This window comes from Melanotaenia boesemani, chromosome 12, assembly GCF_017639745.1.
Source record: "Melanotaenia boesemani isolate fMelBoe1 chromosome 12, fMelBoe1.pri, whole genome shotgun sequence".
NCBI lineage: Eukaryota > Metazoa > Chordata > Actinopteri > Atheriniformes > Melanotaeniidae > Melanotaenia > Melanotaenia boesemani.
In genome coordinates, this window is record NC_055693.1 from 4596535 (window position 1) to 4619816 (window position 23282).

The following is a 23282-nucleotide window of genomic DNA, read 5'->3' on the forward strand; positions in this document are numbered from 1 at the left end:
TATAAACTGATATTTACACATCTTCAAACAGACCTTGTGTTGCAGATGTAGTCATTTCATTACGCGTATGCAACTTTTAAGTAGAGGCCTAAAAAATACGCAAAGGGCTCAAAGGGTTAACCAAGAAGAAAATCTGTGTTGTCCCTGAACACTGATTTCTCTCATTCCTCCATTCGGTCATCCAGAAACACCAACACACTGTTTAACTGGTTTAATGACAGGTTGAAATGCCAAATTAACTTTACATTTATCTCCAGAATTCAGTTGTTTACAACACAAAGATGTTTGCTACAGTCATTTAAAACCATAAAATTTGAGCCCATAAAAGAGGCTCAAAGTTCTTCATAGTAACTTCTGTTATATCTGGGAACTGTCAGCCTTAACGCTGTTGAAAGGAAAATAATTTTCAGGAATTCTGCATCTCGACAGCTGCTGCTCCCCCATTCTTTTTATTTTTCCGCCCCTCAGGACCAAGAGAATGAGAAAAAGCGCTGATGTTGCTAACACAAATGCCTCTGCTGGTATGTTACAAAGCAGATCTGTAATGTGACATGAAACAAAGGCAAGTTTTAATTCCTGCAGCCTGGCTTCAGTTCACCGCCTCACCATCTGTGTCTTGTCAGTGTCCCGGTCAGAGTTTACATCCTGACTTTTTGAGCAACTTGCAGTGATAAGTGAGGCCTGAGTCTGAATTTCTAGTACAAACTGCTCTTCATTTTCATACTTGGCCTTCAAGGTTCTCATGTTGTACTGTGAAATATGGAGTATCTCTTAAAATTAAAACCTGTATGAAAGCCATTTGTTGTGATGACATGCTGCACACACACACACAAAAAAACATGAGCTAAGAAAACACATTTTAGATGAATAGTTGTGTTTTTAATCTGAAAATCCTGATTATGTTTGTAATTATAAAAAATACATAGATTTAATTTTTAATAATCTCCTTGGTCATCTAAAAAAAAAAAAAGCATTTCTCTTGACCTTACAGTATGATGCCACTAGGGGTAGCTGTAGCTCAGGCTTGTTGGAATTAATTTATTCTGGGTTTATATGCACAGCATGCAGAGCTGGTAGTAAAAACACATTTTTTTTTCATTGTTGCAGATAAAGTATAAATAAGAACATCATAGAGCAAAAGAAACTTTACAAAAGAAATTATGTTTAAAAAAAGAAAGGATCTGTAATTGCACTTTAGAGGGGACAGATGTCTAATAAATACATCTTAGCCTTAGCCCATTATCTACCTGTGCTGGAAATCTAACAATGTAGATTGATCTGGGAGTTGAGAGGAGATGACAGATGATATACAAGCATGTTTGACGTTGGAAAAAACTTAAGCACGAGATAAATCCCTGCTCCTCCAGACTAGCCTACAGATATACAGACTAACCAGCTCGAATGAAAAGCTCCTTACGGTGTACCATCGCTTGCAGCCTGTTGTCATATTCTGTAAAGGAAGGAAATGTGTTGGTGAGAAGCAGCTCTGAGACTTCTAAGTGCTACAAAACAGTCAAGGAGCTTCCTCCATCTGTGATGATGCCAGATGGAGATTGGGTTGGAAAGATGAAACAGATTATGGATTTAAAGAGGAGAACTGGAGGAGACAAGGACACAGACACCAAGGTTAGTAACCGTAACCTTTGTGATAGCCATCCTGATAACCATGTTCGTATCCATGTTGATGATAGCCGTAGCCGCCGTACTCGTCCTCTGGGCAGCGCATGCCGAGCGACTGCTGGATGGCCATCTCCTGCCTGCGCAGCTGCATGGAGTCCACCAGGTCGTAGATGATGGCCATGGACCACATGGGTGAAGGGTACCAGGACTTGACGTTGCCGTCCTTCCCGACCAGCAGCATGGAGAAGTATTCTGGACTGATCTGGAAGTAGTTCCTCATGTCCTTCACCAAGCTGGCTGAGAGCCCTTCACGCTCCACAGTGGCACTCCCTGGATGGAGCAGGGGTTCATGTCAGGAATGAAGGAGAATTTATTTTCACAGCACAGAGAGCACAGACATGTTTTCCTTTGCAGACTTGTTTGATTTTACCAAACCTCTGAATGCTGAACTCAAACCTCAGCTGAGGTTTCAACAGTCTTGCACAAGCCTGACTCATATTTCTGAGAAAAGTAACTTCTTGATAAGAAGTTCTTTTGACCACTAACTATGTGAGTGGGAAATCATACTGGTGAGGAGTGGTCTGCAGAAACACTGGCCTGTTTGGTATGTTTTGGATCTGAGGCAAGTTTTTTTTATTTATATCTTGATCAAAAACAGCTGTTTCAAAAGGAAGCTAGTGAGAAGATGAAGGGGATATTGTGGGTTAGTGAGGCATGTTTAATTTAAAGTTTGAGTTTTCAGTCTCACAAAAGTCCCATTTAGCTGCTCCATGGTTAACTGATGTTACTTCCTCAGAAGAGGTGCTGATAAGCTGCAGATTTTAATGTAATATTTATATTCCCATTTATAAATGTAAATAGAAATATAAAGTAGTTAAATATTTTGTTATGAACCAACCAGATCCCTCAGGTCATCAGGGTCAGGTCTACTTTCTGGAACGTCTGGAACCAACGGGTTAAATCGTAGTCTGATCTTCCTGTAGCGTGTGTTTCATGCTAATGCTCTGCATGCTGATCTTCCATTGGCGCCCCAGACCATGATACTACCCTGCATGGCTCGTGTTTTTCTGCTCCATCATACCTGATTCAAACAAAGGAAGAACCCTAAAGTTTGACATTCTGCAGAAGTCTTTCAATGGGGCGTTCATTTGAATAAGATGTTTTGATGCAGGGAAATAAAATATACAAGGCAGAGGGTTCCCAGGGTAAAGGTTGATAAATCTTGATCCAGATGATTTAATGCAGATTAGTCAGGTTACTTGGTTAATTTTTCACACCACAAAACTAACACATTTGGTACACATCTGAAAGTCTTGCTTACTTTCTGTGAGTTCTCAAAACAACGTTGTAAGAAGAATAAGGTATGGTTTCAAAAATTACCCAACCTGCATACACATGCATGAACTGTATGTAAGCTGATTTTGTTCCGTATCTGGTACAGCAGAGTGCAATGCTGCCTCTCACTGTCAAAAACACATCTTAGCACTGTTATCCTTTGTAGTCTATATCGTATGATATAAACCATATGATTTTTTAAAGTTTACCACTTCCTTCGTCCTTTTTTTTCTTTCAGGATTGCTTCATCGTTCAGCAAACATTCAAGCAAAATAATTTCTCCACCATGAAGCTAAATGAACTTTAGATGCCTGCACACTCTACTCCAAGGACATTCCCAGTTGCCGCCAGTTCGTATTCAACCCAAATAAACTACACATACACTGCTAGTCAAAAGTTTGGACACACTTACCCATTAAATTTCCTGGGAAAGTTTGTCCAAATGTTTGACTGGTACTATAAGTCTAATGTGACACTTACCTTACCCCATACTCATCCCTCGTAGTCCCTTCTGAACTACAGTGTGTATGAGTGCCTCATACATCCTTGAAACACACTTCCATCTTAATGTTTTTATAAGACAGAGTTCTCACCATTGATAGGATAAAGTTCCAGGACTCCGCCCATATCTGCCAACTCTGTGCCAACCAGCTTCAGAATGGCGATGTGCCTCAATCCTGTATCACCAAGACAAACACAGTACACATGAGAGACATGTAAATATCACAGAACAGAAATACTGTGTGACATTCATCCCAACTCTTTCTGATCCATTGGCCTGTCTGCTGATCCGAGCTGATTTCACTACCCTTGTTTGTTATTGGAGCCATCCTAAACACTGGTTTCCTGGTGAAGGGAGGAGAGCATGGCGGTGGTCTGGAGAGTCCTGCCAAGAACCTGTTTCCTCTGAAGCAAGGCAGGCTGGATTAAACATGGGAGAATGCTGGTTTTACTTGGTGAGCTCCAAGTGGTGAATACCAGGATGAAATCTCTCAGGCCTTCAGTTCAGTCTGCAGGATGAGGCTTTGTCTGGGGCTGGGAGGGGGAGGAACAGCTCGAGGTGCCAACTCGGCCAAGATCAACACATGTGGAAGGAAAAGTGTCCCCATACAGCCTGATCTGTACCCACTGATAAGGCCAGTCAGGCTTTTTTCTTCAGTCACAGCTCATGCAAACACATGCTGATGTTCTCTGGAACCACTTTCTAATAAGGTGTGTTTCACAAGAGGTCTGAGGTTTACATCAAATGTCAACATAGCCCCATTATTAGTTATGTCAGGTTAGTTTTTGTTTGCAACCATTAAATGTCTCTTTGCATCCGTCGGGTGAAGGTATGCTCCACGTGTAGCTGCAGCTCCAACACAGCACCAGAATGTTTAACAGATAAATCTGTAAGACACTTTCATCAGTTACAAAAAAAGGTTTAAGCTTTTCCATCCAGATTCTGTGTGGTTGGTGCAAACTTCAGGTATGCTCGCTTTGGGTACGTTCAAAAGTGAAACAGGCTCAGTATTTCCACCATAGAGACGGCAGTGGAAGTCTTTAGCAGTGTAAACCAGTTTTATTTTTTAAAACCAGTGTCTGAACATCTATCTTGTTTTAATTAAATCTATGAGACTAAGAACGAAGGCAGTTCTGAAGGAAAAAGAAGTCCAGCCTGGCCTTTATTTACCTTGTGAGTGTAAAACAGACAACTGTACATTGTACACCTACCACCCTTCCAGTTAATCTCAGTTCAAAAGCAGTCAAAGTTCCCTTTAAAGTTTTTGCTAAACTGTTTTTCCAACATCCAGTTTCCAGCCGCTTTCCTGGAGGTTTTAGTTGTTTCCCTGCTCCAACACACCTGATTCAAATCAAATGATTTCAACAGATTCTTGTCAACTCCTGCACAACGACCCATTAATTTCAGTCAGGTGTGATGGAGCAGGGAAACATTTAAAACCTGTAGGGCTGCGGGCCTCAAAGCCAGGAGTTTGATACCCCTGTTTCAGAGCAACATCTGCTCCCATCTAGACGTCTCTTTCAGGGTTAGTTCTTGCAGATTTCAGCAAGACAATGCTGAACCACATCCTGCATCCATCACAACAGCATGGCTTCACAGGAGAAGAGTCCGGCTGCTGAACTGGGCTGCCTGCAGTCCAGACATTTTACCAATATAAAACATTTGTAAAGTCATGAAAGCAAAAATCCACCATGAAGGTCCAGAACTGTTAGCTGCTAGACTCCTGCATCAGACCAGAATGGGGCAACATTCCTCACTTAAACCTCCAGTAACTGGTCTCCTCACCTCCCAGATGTTTACTGACAGATGTTAAAAGAGTTGATGCTACACGGTACTAAACCACCCTGTTCCAGCTTTTTTTAAGATGTGCTGCTGCAATCAAATTCAGAACAAGCTAATATTTTCCATGAAATGGTAAAAGTCTCAGATTCAACATCTTATATGTTGTTTATGTTCTGTTGGGAATAAAATATGACTTTATGTGATTTGTAAATCATTGAATTCTGTTTTTATTTATACTTCACACAGCATCCCAGCCTTTTTTGGAATTGGGGTTGTAATTTCTTTTGGGACTTTCTTACGAATCAAAAGTGCAAAAGTCAAAGTCATAAACATGAGAAATGGCTTCATTTTTCTGACCGTCTTAATTATTCTGAGAATAATAGAAGAAGAGCAGAGAAAAGTCAGAGCTCTTAAATTTATGTGAACAACTCTGGAGCACAAAGTTGAGCTGGGGTGGAGAATCCAGATGACAGAATCTATTTAGTTTTACTGAGAAGTGACGTCATGCACAGGCTGCTTAAAGTTAACATTTATCCTTCATAAATCTGCCAGACATGTCAGATTGTTGAGATTCGCAAAGCTCAGATAAATGTGTATTTTTGGTGTATACAGTAATAACCTTTAAGTAACTGTGGAAACGTTGAGTAACTGGTGGACTAAAAAGGCCATCGTCAGGGGAAGGAAAACAAAAGGCCTTGTTAATCTGAGAGAGAACTGTTCTGCTTCAGTTCTGTCATCTGGGATCCCTCTACACATCCCTTTGCGCATATACATTAACACAAGCAGATGATATCAAAAAGCCGCAGTAAATAAAAACAGTCTGTGTAATCAACCTCTTTGTGTGATGAATAAATTCACAAGGTCGGACTCTAATATTTCTGCAACAACAGTAGGTAGTTCTATAATCACTTACCAGCAAAAAAAAAGTCTTTTTGAAGAATGATTTCACTTAGATGTACAAATTCTTCAGTATTTTAGTGTTGTATGGAAGTTTGTTAATATTTCATCTGCACAGATGATGATGATGATGATGATGATGATGGTGATAATTATAAATGTGTGGTGGACTATCAGTAGTTCATTTTTATTGATTATCTTTACACTTCCATGGTTCACTTTTGGTCCACTCTTCATTTTTATTTTACTTCAGCTTATTCTTTTCTGCAGCTCTCTGAAGGGTCCACCACAGCATTTCAATCAGGTTGAGGTCTGGACTTTGAGTGGATCATGTCAACACTTTGATTCTTTTCTTTTTCAGCCATTCAGTTGTAGATCTGCTGCTGTGTTTGGGATCACTGTCCTGTTACATGAGACAGTTTCAGCCGAGCTTTAGCTGTCAGACATATGGACTCACATTTGATGCTTTGGTGTCCAGAGTTCATAGTCCACGCCATGACTGTAGGGTGTCAGCTCCTGTGGCTGGCTCATCAGACCTCCACCACAGTGCTTGACAGTATGAGGTATGAGTTACTTGTGCTAAGTTTAGTTTTCTGCATTTTGACCAAACACCTCCACTTTGGTCTGGTCCTTGGCATTGTGTTAATGCACAGCTCAGTGCCGCAGAACAGAAAGCTGACAAAACATCTGCTTTTCGTAGATTAAAAATGTGGTACACAACACGAGGCCTCTTGGATAATATTTCTAGTCTCAGTGAATGAAACTAAATTTTATAGAGGCATTTACACCTGTAATGATCAGTTAATAAAGTGCAATGATCAGCTGCACCTGGCAGCTACCCTCTAAATAACTATGGAAGCAGTAAGGGTGGCCTTTATGGAGCTCATCTAAAGTAGTTTTTACAACATTTTAAGACCTGGTAAACAACAAATGATTTTTGTGTCATGATAGGTCAATCTTTAGAATTTAAAGATATTTTACTTTAAAAAAATACTTTTTTAACTTTAGATTCAAACTTTATAACATAAAACTGAACAGAACAAAAGCTGGTAAACTAACGGCTAAATGGACAAAAGTTTTGTTTCTTGCTGCAGCATTTTTGCTCATAGTGAGACTCTGGGAAAAATGGATGATTGGTTGGTTTCATGTGACTCACCCAGATTACAGGCCTGGCTGGACAGGGCGTAGAGCTGCTGCTGATAGGACCACTCCTCGTCGCTGGGGGCGGAGATGATGAACAGACGACGTCTCCATCGGAACCTGCAATCACAGAAAACTTTAGCCTGTATTTAAGTGTCACTTTGTTGCAGCAGTGAAAGCTCTGTGCAAAGACAAGCAGTTTGTACTTGTACTTTACATATTCCCATACAATTACTGTCAGAGGGTGACAACCCCGAATTATGGTCAAAAACCTGCCAGATCGGAACACGCTGTAGCTGGAAATCTTTGTGGTTTCCATGGAAACTAAAAACGGCCTGTCTGCTTTAGACATCTTGTGAAAATATGTGACGCTAATCATTCAGGCTGAAGAACTGCAGGGCTTTGTGTTACTTTAAATCACTGTAGGACACACAAACAGACAGCTGCAATCTGCCAAATGTTGCTCATAATCACCATAAATTCTGGTCCAGCTGATTACCGAGTGAAGGAACAGATGTTTAATAGACGTTGGAACGACTTGATTTGGCCACCCAAAATCTGAGTGATCACTACGTTTATGATTCATTCAACATTAAAATGTTGCAGTTTCCACATTTTCTTTAAAAGGTAAACAGTCCAAATAATATAATAATAAACATACAACTTGGATTTTCTAATAATAGCCATTTAATTGTAAAAAATCTAATAGTATACAGCTATTGTCTCATTATGCAACTGTTTTGTTTTAACCAGCACCTGGTAGAAATGTGTTTCTACCACCACACGGTGGCATTAGTGGTTTACACCCAGTGGTTTGCTGACCAACAAGAGCTGAACTCTTCGCTATCGTAACGCTCTGGTACAAAGTGTGTCCATTCTGTGTTAATGAAGTACGAATATAAATATATGCAAAGCCTTAGACAAAAACCGACAAAAGGTTCAAGAAAATAAATAAAAAATTTGGTCCAGTTTAACCTCTGCCAGGTAAAGCTAGCGTATTGTCATTTGAGAGTGAAACGTGCAGCAGATCCATCCACACATCAACAGTCAGTGGTTACCTTTGTCACCAGGTGAAGCACGTTTGATGTTAGATGTGAAGAGCAACTAGTTAATCTCATCTCGTAGATGCTAGCTAAAGACATGCTTCCATTCACTTTAGTTGATGGTGGAAGAAGTCAAAGTTTGATGGAATTTGTTGTGCTTACATCCCCATCAAGAAAAACTATCAGCACAAGACTGAAGAAACTGTATGATAATCCTGTAGTTGAACTAAACACAGATAAAGCTGTCTGTCACATGTTAGCATGGACAACGCTAACACGCTAACAACACAATCGTATCACATCACACATCATTATGTACTCAACTGTAAATATATAATGTTCTAACCAAAGTCATGACAAAGTCAAGCGACATCCTGCTGAAAATCTTGCTAATGTGCTTTTCCCAGCTACTGAAAAATAGGGACTAAATGGAAAATTAACAGCATGTATACATGCTAACAACACGGTGTTGGCCAACACCAAATATCTGGTGTTGGGAATGTACTCAAAAAAACCCTAACCTCTGCTTTGGATGCCTTGATAAAGCGCTATATAAATCTAATCCATTAATATTATGTTACTTTCTCTTTTCTGATAATGTGTTCTCGCATTTCTTTGCTTATTCAGCCACAGTCTGCATTCTAAATGGCCAGTGTGTTAATATTTGCTTGCTAGTGTGTGACGTGGTGCATTCAGAAAAAACTCAGTTGCAACGTCTTGTGGCGTATCCAGAAAGAAAAAACTGTAAAATGCATTTTCTCAGCCTCAGGACACTGCTGGGCAGCTATGTGTCCAGAAATGTACATAACAGATGTCACTGTGCCATCAAACAAATCAGGAAATAAGAGTTTTAAGGTCAAAAAGTTACGTAGTGTGTCTTTAATTACAACTTGGGAGTGAGAATGAGTTGACTAATCACCTACCATCACTGACTGAACAGATGTGGCAGATTTAGGATAAATCCCTTCAGCCAATTTACAAAATACAGACTGTTGCACTATGTAACAGATTCAGGATTTTTATAGGCAACTTTACCTGGACAGGAAGTTCTCCAGTGATCTGGGCTTGTCCTCTTTCTTGCAGACAACTCCATCTCGCTTCTGCTGTTCCATTTCTCGGATGCGGGAGGAAAAGGTGTCGATATAGTCGAACACAGCTTTCATGGCAATGGGAACTTCATAAGATTGCTGGAAACAAAAAAATAAGTAAGAACTAGTCATACTCTGCAAAAGGATGATCTGAAATGTAATGAAGCAGCAGGATAAATGAATCAGTAGACTGGACGGAGCACAGAGGATATAAAAAGAGAATTCCTCCGCATAAAACAACAGTGAAGTTTCCAAAGAAGGTTGGAGCTTGTTCGTGAATGTGGCCACATCCCAAACAGTATTTGCAAAACCTCTGGGAAGGAGCACAAACATAACACAGCATTGCATTAACTTACAAAACACTAAACAGTGACAGCATAAATATCTAACACATGTATGGAAATGTGACAAACTCTCACACCTTCCTTGGTCTTGAAGTTGTGGTGCAGCTCGTTTTCTTTTACTGTTTCTTTCCACTGCACTCTCGCCTTTTTCTGTCTCCCACACATACCCCGTGTACACTCACAGACTCCCCTGTTTCTGCTTCTGTCAGCAGAGGAAGTGAACACTGGCGTCTTTGATGAATCTGTCCAAAAACAGCCCTGAGATTTACTCTGGCACACACACACATAGGCCTACAGTACACACACACACAGCTGTTGAACTGTCAAGCTGTATGGATTAGAACTGTGTTTGAGTAGAGCCACTGTGTTGGCAACATGAAGACGAGTCACCTTCAAAGAGATAGAGAGATGAAGGTGAACCTGTGACCGTCCAACTAACAGCAGCACCATGAACTCATGTTTGATGTCCCCATAAAACTAAATCATCACTTGAATGCAAAGAAAAGTAATTTCAGTGTCTTTAATGGCAAATTAGGGTTTATTTCCAGAATAAGTACTGAGAATTAATTGATGCAGGTTTTTATGTCCACACCAAATAATCGTTCATTTAAGCAGTAACACTGCTTTCGGCAGGGCTGATGCAGAAAGGTGGGAAAAATAGCTTCATCTCTGCAGCTAACTGCAAGGAAGCTAAATGTCAATTAGCTACTCAATGTAGTGAAAATCCACAGTTTAACTGTCTGTCCAGTAGCAACTACAGGTTAATGTAGTGGTGGAGAAAACCTTGATTATACAAATGCAAGTATACAGAACCAGTCAAAAGTTTGGACACACTTTCCCATCTAATCTAATGGTAAAACATGTTCAAACTTTGGACTGGTACTGTATGTCTGTATATACTCAGACTGGTTTGGTTACATGAATAAAGCTGCTGTTATAAAAGTAAAAATGCATCTTATATTTAATGATCTTCCATGTAGGTCTCTGTTCATATCAACAGATTGTATCTATATTCAGATTTCTGTATATATGTATGTATATATAAAAGCATATACCACATAAAAATATACAGTACTACATTCATGTTTTATATCTGTTGTTTAGCGCAGCTTCACCTACAAGATCTGATCATTGCTTTTTCACTTTAACCTACTTTATGAACATATTGGGGCCCAAAATACAGAAAAATGATCAAATCCGAATTGAAATATTTTGTACTGTAATATCAGATGATACGACAAACTGACAATAATTATGAATCCATTGAAAAAAATGAAGCACTTGCCCATCCAACCCCACTCTTACACTTGGACACAGTAAATATTTTTGTGTTATTAAATCAAAATTACGATATCTGGTTTTACACAGAAGAGAATTTTAAATCTGCACTTTCAAGGGAAGTTGACACCAGGGTCCTTTTTGAGGATAAAATATCTTTGGTTAGGCCCTGATTTCTGTGGTGGAAAAGGTCCAGCTCTCCTGGACCAGAGATGGGTCGACGGAGCAACTATGTGCATACCTTGACTCTCATATCGGTGTCAGTGAGGACCATGTAGAACTCATCGAACATCATTCCAAACTCTTTCCTCAGCTCTGTGATCAGGTCTTGGTTAACCAAGTCCTCCTGACGAAGACCTTTCATAGGCTTGTCATTCTCTGGAGAAACAAAGAGACATTAGATTTGGTAAATGAGGTTGTTTACTCAGACTTTTAGTCCTTGAAAGTAAATGCTGAGGTTTTTTTTGTCTGAATGTCTTTAGAGTCAAAGTGTTGATTGTGCTCAGTATTCAGTAAACTGTTGAATTGCTTTTGCATTGTTCTGCAGAAAGAAAGAAAGTAAATCTGACAACAAAAACTGCAGCTGGAGCTGTCAAATGTCACATCAAAAGCTCTTATATAACTGTAATAAAAACAAAACCTCCAGACTTCTTCAAGCAAAATAATTCACAACTGTTTTCCTATAAACTATAACTGGAATCAACTCCATTTTCCATCGCTGACTTCAGAACAATGTTGTCTTGAAAAACACGTCTGTAAAGACATCGAAGTAAACTCTGCTGTGAAGAGGGAACATGCAGAGTGAATCAGTGACAAACTTGACAAAGACCAGCTTTCTTTCACTGAGATCTGGCAGGGTCGAATACCTTAGAAATGTACTGTAGGTGGCGTTTGTACAGCCCAGAGCAAAAGCCTTTAATCACCCGTCTCTCCACGGATGTGTGCATGACACACAAACCACAGGACGACTTGTTGTGGTGGATGGCTCGCCCACTCTCTACTGTGCTATGTGCATGTGAAATCAGCATAAGGAAAACATGACGGAGACCCACACAGAAACACACGGCAAACACACTCCAACATGTTCAAAACACAACACGTGCTGTACCCCAATGATGAAGTCACATTAACTGAGGGAGCAACGCTGAAAGGACCAGCTGTGTGTTCATCGTACATGTAAACACACATATACACATGACATGTTTCCATCACTTCAAAAGACATAACACTGATTAGCCTCAACACTAACCTTGACGTATACTAACCCTAACAAAGGATTCATACTTAAATTTAGAAAATGACATCATCAGAAGTTGGTTTCTGTGTGTGTGTCACCACAATGCAGCTGTGTAAATGGATTCAATATGAATAATACACAGACTGGGACATACACACTGACCATCCAGCCAGTAAATGGAAAAAAAAACTAACTAAGCCTAACCATGAGTCGGGGGTGGGTGGGTGACGTCGCCACGGACGGTTTTTCCAGCATTCCATGTGGATAAAACTTCACTGTCATGTGGAGTGACACATTCATAAAGAGGCTTTGCTTGTCATAAAGTTAACACACACATTCACCGAAGCCTCGGACTACAGAAAGCCATAAAATGTTTCCAAAAGTGAAGCGGCTGCCAAGCACGAATGACGCAGCACATTTAATAAAAACATCAGTGGTTTTGTTGCTTTTCAGCAAGCTGGAAGTAGTTTTACAACAGAGAGCTGCATTGCATTGGGTCAGCAATAGTGTGATGATTTAAACATCTCCAAACTGATCTTCCGCCTTGCAGGAGACTAATTTATCCCCATGTTCAGGATGATGACCTTAAATGGACACTCTTTAATTACAGTTAAAACACATGGAAATGTCAGGACTGTGTCATGTTTGGATGTAAAGAGAGCATCCACTGAAAGGCCTCTGCAAGAAGTGACCTTGCATAATGGCGCACCACTTGGTGTCAAACTGGATCCAAGAAACATCAAGTTTGGAGAGAATACAAGATTGTTAAGAACTGGGTTTTTCACCATCTACAGTGCAGAGCGATGTGAAAAGTTTCAAGGAGTCCTGATGCGTAAAGGCCAAAGATGCAAACTGTCGTACCACCATCATCAATACATCCACATGAGCTCAGGAGGACCTTAGAAGACCATTTTCACTCAACAGAATCCACCACTGCTTCCACAAATGTAATCTAGACAAGGAGAAAGCTATATATCAACTCTTTACACAAACAGCACCGAGTTCTCTGGACACCAGCTCATCTCAGATGGACAGAGAGACAGTGGAAAAGGGTTCTCTGGTCAGATGAGTCCACATTTCAGCTGCTTTTGGGAAAAACTAATGTCTGCCTCTGTGTGCCCAAAATGAGAAAGTGCATCCAAGCTGTGACCAAAGAAAGCTGTGATGGTATGGGGAAGCATCAGTGTCTGTGGAGGACTTCATATGATTCCACAGGGGGTCCGAGGTTATTTCAGAAGGACGGTGCCAGAGTGTGTGTGCTTGACTGGCCTGCCTGCAGTCCACATCTGTCTCCTGCTATGGAGCATCATGTAGAGGAGACTTTAAAATCTTAGATTCAGCAAGAATAGATATGGATTTCTCTGAAAAAACAAATTAATTAGCATCCTCGGTTCCCAAACTATTAGCAAGTAGGGTTTCATCAAACCTTCCGTACTGCTATGAAAGGTGCATGTGGAACTACTTACCTATCTGATAGTGGTCAATTTTCATGGTGGAGTTGGTCAGGGAACCAAAGATGGTGATAATGGAGACTTTTCTGATGGCCATCTCACACACTGACTCCAGGTACTCATCCCTCTGCTGAACATACATGCTGTTCTCCTCACTGGGGGATGTTATCAACTGCAGGGAGGAAGGTGAAGAGGTTTCATTTGCAATGAAACACACACACATACAGTGTACTGTACAGCTGACATTTACATTAACCTGCAGGAGGAGGATGGGACATATTTTCCCTGCCTGCCCACAGCCGTGATTTGATAAGAATCTGTATTATCTGCTAAACAGAGACATGCAGTCTCTTAGCACACAGCTGTGTAGGCTGTCTACGGCAGGAGGGTGTATGTAAAGTATTACATGACACTCCTGTGTGATTTTTAAAAAATGGTATTATGGAAAACAAAGAGTGGATGATTTTCTTCCCCACTAGCAAAGAGGTACTTACTGTTGAGTTGACCAATAAAAATCGACCAAAACTTAGTAACTTTTCCAGACGCTAACTGTTGTGGCTTTTAAAACTTTCATCAACTTCCAGAACTTTGTTCTAGAAAACAAACTCCCTCTTTGAAAACGTCCAGCTTGACAAATTTTGACAGAAATCTTTGAAGTCAGTCAAAAGTGGAAGTCAGGATGTTTAGTTAAGTGTTTCCTGCTGTAGTCAGATGCGTTCTGCAGATGGTTCTGATGTTCACTTTATTCTCTCTATTAGCCTTGATAGCTGCTCATGTGGAACAGGCAATGCTGATTATTTCCTTTACTTGAATAGTTTGCGTCTGAATGCCTATTTGCTGTCTTAACAAGAGCCTCATCCATGAGAATACATTCAGTCATAAAATGATAGATCTTTTATTTCTAGTAGACTTCCAGCTTCATTATTAGGTGTTCCAAATAAGACCTTTTACTGTTTGGTGTGATCTCTAGTGAAGGCCATCGAAGGACGTTGGAGGAAAAGTATATTTTACTGCATGGCCAAGGATCACTAAAGCTCATATCCAAACGTAAATATAAGAAAACAGATCTAGCCTTTAGCATAGTTTTAGTTATTAGCTGTCTCCTGTCATTGCAGCTAGAAGTGACATTTAAGTGATAAATCCAAACAAATGCGTGCCTCCTTGGAAAGTCACCTGTCATTCAACATGCCCCACCAAAAACTAATGCATAACATGTGTTTTAAATAAACTACTCTGAAAATCTTAAACTATTGAGGGGTATCTAGTATGTGAGTTTGTAGGTCAGTTAAATAACACTATCGTCTCCTTCTGGCTGAAGCCTGAAGTAAAGGTAGCAAGCTCTTAATAAAGTGTGAATATTACGTCATGCTCTCACCAGCAGTCGTCTCCTATTTTCAAAGTAATCCAGGAACGAGGCCAGAGATCCCTTCGGAGGGGGCGTTGATTTCTTAGTGGGCTTTGGGAAAGTCTCTGGGTACTTTAACAGCTTCTTTCCATTTTTCTTTGCTCCAAACTTTCCATCCTTCCCAACCTTTCCTCCTTTTCTCTCTGCTTTCTTGATGGCCTTGTCGCTCTTTTTCTTCTTCTTGTCGAGCTTATCGGGCTTGCTCTTGACCTTGGTGGGGCTCACGTCGGGGAAGGTTTCCGTCTCTGGGTGGCTCACAGTTGGCTTGCTGGGCTCATACTTGTCCTCGTAGTTATTTAAGATCTGCGCACAGAAGATTTAATTAATATTTAAAAGATCATAGTAATAGATTCATTTACAGACACCCAGTTTATTGATAATGCTTGTTAAAAATGTTTGCTAGTGTTAGCAGCAGATGCAATACTTTAATTTAAGTTCCCTAACCAGAAACATTATGTAGAAATATTAGGCCACGGTGGTGTGGTGGTTAGCACCGCAGCCTCGCAGCAAGAAGGTCGCCGGTTCGAGCCTCGGCTGGGGGGAGGTTCGAACCTGGGGGGTGGTGGCCTTTCTGTGTGGAGTTTGCATGTTCTCCGGCTTCCTCCCACCATCCAAAGACATGCATGATAGGTATTCTAAATTCTCCCTAGGAGAGAGGTTGCGTGTGAATGATTGGTTGTTTGTCTATCTGTGTTGGCCCAGCGACAGACTGGTGACCTGTCCAGGGTGTACCTGGGATAGGCTCCAGCTCACCCACGACCCGTAATGGAACAAGCGGTCAAGATAATGAATATAAGGCCAGAACCATGAACAATCTAATGTTACTTATCTTATTCACACCACAGAGCCTCATTTCTCTCTCTACATGCTTTCTGTGTTGTACTGAGTTCTGCCCTGATGCCATACATACAGACATGCAGGAGAACAGCAGCAGAGAGGGAACGCATGTCGGACACCTGAAAATCAGACAAAAGGAGGTGAAGATGGAAACACTGGTGTTATGCTGAGAACTTGTGGCTTAAAATGGATCGCATATTCTTTGTAGGTTTTTATTTACGTCAACACATTATGTGAGATCTGAACTTTGAAATTATTTAGAGCGACTTCACTCAGTAAAATATTCTTTATTCACTTCTTCAGAATATTTCAGCCGCTGGACTGTTTTCTATCCTTGGTGTTTATTTGTCTCAGCGTTTCGGTTTTTATGGAAAATGAGTTCATGATGAGGTTTGAAAATGTGATATGACTTCACGGCTGAGTGTAGCTGTCACATGATGTTTAAACACCTGTAGCACATGAAAGAAGACAGGAGTTAGGATTAAAGGAGTGGATTTGTGAAGTGTGGACAATGCAGGTTTGAAACCTGGATCCGGTGTCAGGTGGTCTTAAAAATGAATCACACTACTTCGCAATTTACTAATTGTAATTTCGATTTAAAAAATGATTCAGCCCTCATAAACACTCTCACCAGCCACTATATCAGGTCCACCTGTTCAACTGCTTGTTAACACAAATATCAGCCAATCACATGGCAGTAACTCAATGCATGCAGTCATGCAGACGACTTGACTAAAATTCATAAATTATTGATTCACCTTATCGCCCTCATTTTTCTTCTTGGGGGTCTTGTTCTTGGGGGGTTTGGGCGTAGCAGGAACTGGTCTCCGACTGTGTGGATCTCTGCTGTCCTTGTCGGTGCGGTTGTCTCCAGACGGGGTGGTTTTAGCCGGATACCTCTGCCTGCGGTTGTAGGAGTAGGGATCAGGGGTGGTTCTCGGGGCTGGAAGCCACAGTGTTGTGGTTGGGGGCCGGGTTGGTCTCTGGGTGGTGGTGGGTCTTTTTGTGGTGGTGGTGGTTCTTCTGGTGGTGGTAGTGGTTGGTTTGGGGGTTGTTGTAGTTCTGGTTGTGGTTGTAGTAGTAGTAGTAGTCGTGGGTCGGGTGGTGGTTGTGGTGGTGGTTGTTGTGGTTTGCTGTGTGGTCGTTGTGCTGGTGGTTGTTGTTGGGGACTGTGTGGGCTTTCTATTGAAGAGCATTGGTCTTCTCTCTAGAGGTTTGGAGGAGTTCACCATAAATACAGATAGATTATGGAACACAGCATCAACTACGAAACTTTCGTACAGATGAAAAAATTGCTAGAATTTCATGGATAAGCTGTATGAGGCATGTTCAGCTGGTGGAGTCAGCTGTACTGCCTGATTAAAAAACCGAATAAAATCCCATTTGTAATCATATGACATTCAAGAAATGTAATTGGACTTAATCTATTAATAGCATTTCTGCATGTTAATAATTCAACACTTATCTGTCAGCAGGGTCATTTTTTAATGATCAGAGAACTGGTCAGTCAGTTTGTGAGATGGTGTGGAAACAATCACTTCATCTTGAAAACAAGCAAAATAAAATAGATGATTGTTCACTTCGGGAGGAACAGGAGTAAACAAAGCCCTGTTTACATCCTGGGAGAGGAGGTGGAGATGGTGGAGGAATAGAAGTACTTCAGAGTTCAGCTAAACGACAGACTAGACTGGAAATAGAACACAGAAGCATCTGCAAGAAAGGACAGAGCACGCTCTACTTCTTAAGGAAACCTAGATCATTCAACGCCTGCAGCAAGATGTTGCATATATTCTTTAAGTCTGCTGTGGAAAGTGCAACCAGGTTTGCAGCATCAGAGCCAGAGACTAAAAGAGACTGAACAAACTGATAAAGAAGTTCTGGTTCTTTGCGCCACCAAAATGAAGAATCAGTCTAATTACAGTTTCAGAACAGTTTCAAACCCAACTCTCATCAACTAATAGATTGTGCTTCATCTCTCTCTGGTTGAAGAAAAAAATTGAAAAAACAGTTTTTGGACCCCAGGAAGAAAGATTCAAAGTCAGGACTCAGCTTCAAACGGCTAAGTTAAAATCAACAACAAACCCAGAAATCTGGGAGTTGTCATGGACTCAGAACTGAATTTTAGCATCACATTAAGGTAAGTGTGAATTCGGCCTTTTAGCACTTAAAGAAGATCTGGAGGATTAAAGGACTGTTGACTCAGCAGGATTTCTGCATTGTCTTTTGTAGACTAGACTACTGTAATGCTGTCTTCACAGGTCTCCCTAAAAAGTCCATCAGACAGCTGCAGTTAGTCCAGAACGCTGCTGCTCAAGTCCTCAGATCTTTACACTGGCTTCCTGGCTGTCAAAGAATTGACTTAAAAATTCTGCTGTTAGTTTACAAAGACCTGAATGGTTTAGGGCCAAAATTCATTCAGGATCTTCTGGTTCGTTATGGACCAACCAGATCCCTCAGGTCATCCGGGTCAGGTCTACTTTCTGTTCCCAGAGTCAGAACTAAACGTGGAGAAGCAGCGTTCAGCTTTTATGCTCCTCACATGTGGAACAAACTCCCAGAAAACTGCAGGTCTGCTGAAACTCTGCTGCTTTAAATCAGGGTTAAAACTTTTCTGTTTGCTGCCTTTTATTAAAACAACTGTTAATTCCTCACACTGGAATGTTTATTCCTTATCTTTTATCTTATTCTATTTTAGCTTTTTCTGCCCTTATTTAATTTTGTTTATTTCTTTTAAAAGTTTGTTTTTAAACTAACATTTTAATGCTTTTTCTGCAACCTGCTGTAATGTTTAATGTTTTATGTAAAGCACTTTGAATTGTCTTGTACACTGAATGTGCTATACAAAAGAACTTGCCTTGCCTTAAACCTGTTTGTCTGCAGCTGGGTTGCTTGCAGACATTGCTAATATACTACTATATATTTATTATACTAAAATTCCTCCAATTTTTTCAGATTTTAGTTTGTTCTTGAAGCCATCCCATAGTGCAAACGCTAACATCATGAGTGATAAAACATGACTCACTGAGCTGAAAACCATCAACTTTAAACACTGCTGGCTGTGTTCTTGATTGTTAGTCTTTCTTAAGCCAGATAAATAACACTAAATAACACCCTGACCATGTTAATTCTGCTTCACAGGTGGTCATTAATATAGTGGTTTACATAATGTATTGTCTTTAAACTTACTGTGTTATTCTTGTCCAGATTTGTCAAGAACATAAAATATGTGTTTTATTTCTATACTGAATGGGATTTGGGCGGATGGAAAATAGATTTAATAAATCTTCGACACTTATTCAGCTTTGACAAACAGAAATGTCAGATTTTTGTCTACAACAGTTTCAGGAAATGTAATTTATAAAATAAAATAACTTATTTCAGTTTCTCTTGTGGGACTGTTTGCCAAGTCCAGGCTGTTTATAGCTGTCTAAGCCAAAGGTAATCTCAGGCAGTGCAGGACAACTATATATAAAGTTTAAAATAAAATATTTCCATAACTGATCCAATGACCCCACCAACATCAGCCCTTTTCTCCTGAAACTGTCTCGTAACTCAGTGGAACAAATTGATTCTGAGCAGCTTCAGAGATGCTGTCAAGTGGAAAGATGAAACATTTCTCAAAGTTCTTTTTTCTTTTTCTGGAATGGTTAATATAGGTATAACTCAAAATCCAAGTAAAATGACAACCCATTCAGGATTTTTTGTTTTCTGTGAATTGTCACTTTAAGGAAAAAGAAATAAAAAATTGTTAAATTCACCTGTGTATGTGCCTTCCTCCACCTGACCCTCCACACCTGCTCCTTTGCACTTCTGGACAAAACCTTTCTGGCGAAGCTTCTCCAGCTTTCTCATGGGTGACTGGTCAATCACCTCATACATGGCCTCCAGTCTCACAGGGTAGGGGTACTTCTCCTCCACCTGCAGGGTTTTCTTCAGCAGCACCATCCCGAACTTACCTACAGGTAGAAACAGCGCCAGTTAAGATTGTTATGAATGTGACGCTTTGATCCAGGTGCAGCCTCATTCACTCACCTTTCTCCATTTTGAGGAAACTCATGAGTCTGGGGATGAGTGCTGTGTCTAGCGGCTCCTCCAGGATCTTCCCCTCTGTGGTGATCCTTCTCACCTTGCCCCCCATCTCTCCCTCCTGATGAAACATCACAATCTGGTGGACGTGTCTCTCGGCAAGCTCGCAGTACACATCAGGCTTCAGGAGAGACATCATCAGCCGGTAGTAACCGTCTGATTCGTGTGGCGAGGAGATCACCAGGACCCGGTTTTTCCCTGCGAAACTGGCCAGCAGGTTTGGTGACCCGGCGCTGTTGGGCATCCGGGTGATCCTGGCTCTCGCTCCTGGAGTGCCCTCATCTTGCAGAACGTTCCAGCGACGGGGCAGGCCAATCTGTCCGGCGTCCCCTCTCCTTGGCCCCAAACCGTGACCCCCCATTCTCCTGCCCTGCAAAGCCCCTGTCCTTACAGGAACTAAAACGCCCTCGTCGGCCTGTACATTTCCGTCCTTCCCGGAGCCGATCACAGAAATCGCAGAACCAAATCCGGGGCGCGGGCGCGGGCGCTTGACGAAGCGCTCCTTGTCCGATGCGTCGTACTGGACATGTCCCGTCCGCACGCGCCGGTGCAAAGGCACCCGTTTAAAATGGGTTTGCTTGTCGGCATCGGTCCAAGTAAGAAGGAAAATCAGAGCTAAGCTGAGCACAAACGCCCTCATTGTGATAAGAAGTCAAAATAAGAAGGTAGATCCAGATTTCGATCCAGTAGTGGAGCCTCGATCCGGCCGCGTCTTTAAAGCATTTGATGTCAATCAAGTTAATTCCAAATGAAGCCGTGTAGTGCGCAAAATTGCCACATAATCGTTTGCAAAGACAACTTTCAGAGCATGCCTTCTGCTGATGGAGAAAGTCCACCTCACGGTCTGAAGTTACTTTCAAACTCGATGGGAGTTTATAGCGCGTAAAGTTACATCCACAGCTTCAATCCAATAACACTTCCGTTCTCAATTATGACAGAGGGGGCATACGTTTGGATCATGGCTGGTTTACAAAAATCCAGACCTTAATAATTTCCCAGGTCCGAAAAAAGTGGATGCAGTGTTTCGGAGAAAAGCTTCGGACACGTCACATTACCCAAAAAACGCACAACATTAACTTAATAACTTCCATGAATCCTTGGATATTGTTTATTTCCAGCGGAGTGCGAGAGAATCTTCTGGACGCAGAAGGAAGAATTTAGTCTAAAGCTTGCTGGACCTTTCGCTGGGACTGCACAGGGGGGGAAATGCTCTGTCTCTTCCCAGGTTCCCCTTTGGCAAATGTGAGCTTTGGAGATTTTCCCAGAAATGTCCACATAAACCTCAGCCTCTTGGCGACGCAATGTCAGGACCTGCCCCGGGACTGACGGACCACCTCACTCTGCAACTCCCCCTTTTCTCTAGAGTTATAGAAAAATGTTTTTAATTTGTATTAAGTGCATAATTTGAGGTGGCTGATCAGAACTTAAAAAGAAAAGTGATAAGAGTTCAATATTTTGGATATATTTTCGAAAAGAGAAATGACTATATTAAGATTATTTCCTCATAAAGCCAATAATGAAACCCAAGTCTGTCTTTTTCCAGAAGGTTGCTACTCTTTTCTTTTGGCATGCAGAAACTTTACAGGCGGAAATGTTGTAAAGGGAAATATTGAGCTAAACCTGCAAGATTTTGTCCTTAAACTCTGAGAGAAAAGGGACCTTTCAAAAGAATTGTGCAGTAACATGTTTATTGCTTAAATAGCATAATGAGTGTCTTTGCTCTTTTAATGGTTCTTGAAGTCTAGTGCTTTTCCATTTCCCCATGAAAGTTTCCCAGTTTGGCTTGTAATTAAGGCCTAAGTAAAGAAAAGTGAACCACTGAGTCTGCACCACATCCAGTCTCACAGCAAAAGGCATACTTATAATGTAGGTGCCAACTTAAAACTGCTTTCTAAGTGAAACAGAAGACTGTTCATGCATTTCTCTGCAAATGCAAAAGTCATTATTGTTCTATTCATGATCATTTGTCTTCATTTTGTACTTGGCTATTCGTCAGAGGTGTGATGCAACACTGAATTTGAAACAGCTGGAATGAAAAGATATTCCACTTCTGATAAAGTGAAGCTAAAAATAATGTGACAACAACCAGAAATTTCACTGTAAACCAGCCACTCTGCACACTCCCAGTCTGAGCTACTTTTCACCACTGGACCACATACTTTCTGTTCTTTCTTCCTCCAAACCGCCAGCAGGAACAACAGACGTCAGGTGTTTATTTACACCACCTTGTGAAGACTGGACGAGCTCTCAGCAACATGTCAGAAAATCTGTGATGGACTCAGTTTGTGTTTGTGTCACGTGCACGTTGATTTGAATACAGACAAAAACAGGAATATGTAACAGCATATTACAAACACGAGAAAAATCAAAGAAATAGTGTGCTACAAAAAAATAGCAAATCCATGAATGCAACAGCAGTTTTACAGAAAACCAAAAACACAACAATCAACGGACACAATACTGTAAACCCAAACCAACCACAACTTAAACCCAACACTACAGAAAACTCAACATCAAAACTACAAATCCAAAAACACAATGTTTAGGATGTATTCGCACCATGATAGTTGGATAGGAAAAATGTTCACATTTTGGTTCTGGTTTGCTTTCACACTACAGTTTACTGAGTGAACCAAACCGCCTCGACCATGTCATGCAGTTACAACAGCTGCTCACTAGGGGGAGGTATCACCTGTAATAACCACTGATCAAGAGGAAAGAAGATGAAAATCCAGGTTGTGATTGGTCAGGATCAAAAATGGCTTGTTATCACAAATAAACAATGAAGCAACAATGAATTTATGCAGTATGTGTTTTCTTTTTTTTTTTCTTTTTTTTTTTACTTTGGTCTTAAAACCTCACACATTTTTTACAAGGAGATACATCATGTCCTACATCACTTATTCTCTTTGGTTCACTGGATGGTCCGCTTGCTTTCACACTGTCAGCGCACCGGACCAGAGTTCACTTCTTACATTCACACCACAGTACCAGCATGTGTTCACACTGCTTCAAACAGACCAGACTATCTGGTAGACAAGGATCGTTTAAAGTGGACCAAACAGTGCCTATGCTTCTCTGCCAACATTTTATATTAAAGTGTGCAGCCAATAGATGTATGATAAGTTATGGAATAGTTTTAATGGGAAGCACAGAGATAGCAATGCCAGGACAAATAACTGAAATGACTTGCTTCCTTCATTACTTGCCAAACTAGCCAGTACGTTTTCATTTTTT

The 23282-nt window shown here is 40.9% G+C and overlaps 1 protein-coding gene and 1 long non-coding RNA gene across 2 annotated transcripts; one reads left to right on the plus strand and one right to left on the minus strand.

Moving 5' to 3' along the window:
- Positions 1-196: 196 nt before the first annotated feature.
- ccdc80 (coiled-coil domain containing 80) lies at positions 197-21340 on the minus strand. Its single transcript, XM_042001501.1, has 10 exons — positions 19992-21340; positions 19718-19915; positions 16718-17166; positions 15093-15425; positions 13733-13889; positions 11271-11407; positions 9355-9506; positions 7293-7396; positions 3549-3632; positions 197-1950 (listed from the first exon to the last, which is right to left on the minus strand). The coding sequence occupies exons 1-10, from the start codon at positions 20683-20685 to the stop codon at positions 1628-1630; spliced, it is 2631 nt and encodes an 876-aa protein (XP_041857435.1). The 5' UTR covers positions 20686-21340; the 3' UTR covers positions 197-1627.
- Positions 5050-10467, plus strand: LOC121650155. The gene is made up of 3 exons (XR_006012221.1): positions 5050-5274; positions 10156-10165; positions 10457-10467. It is a non-coding gene; the product is annotated as an uncharacterized LOC121650155 (long non-coding RNA).
- Positions 21341-23282: the final 1942 nt, after the last annotated feature.

What these genes read in the sequence shown, in the direction of transcription:
- ccdc80 (XM_042001501.1), bottom strand. Translation starts at nt 20,685, where the DNA reads ATGAGGGCGTTTGTGCTCAGCTTAGCTCTGATTTTCCTTCTTACTTGG. An exon ending in AGAAAAATGAGGGCGATAAG is followed by an intron (nt 15,426 to 16,717) that starts GTGAATCAATAA and finishes TTCTGTGCGCAG; the next exon opens with ATCTTAAATAACTACGAGGA. An exon ending in AAAATAGGAGACGACTGCTG is followed by an intron (nt 13,890 to 15,092) that starts GTGAGAGCATGA and finishes TCCTCCCTGCAG; the next exon opens with TTGATAACATCCCCCAGTGA.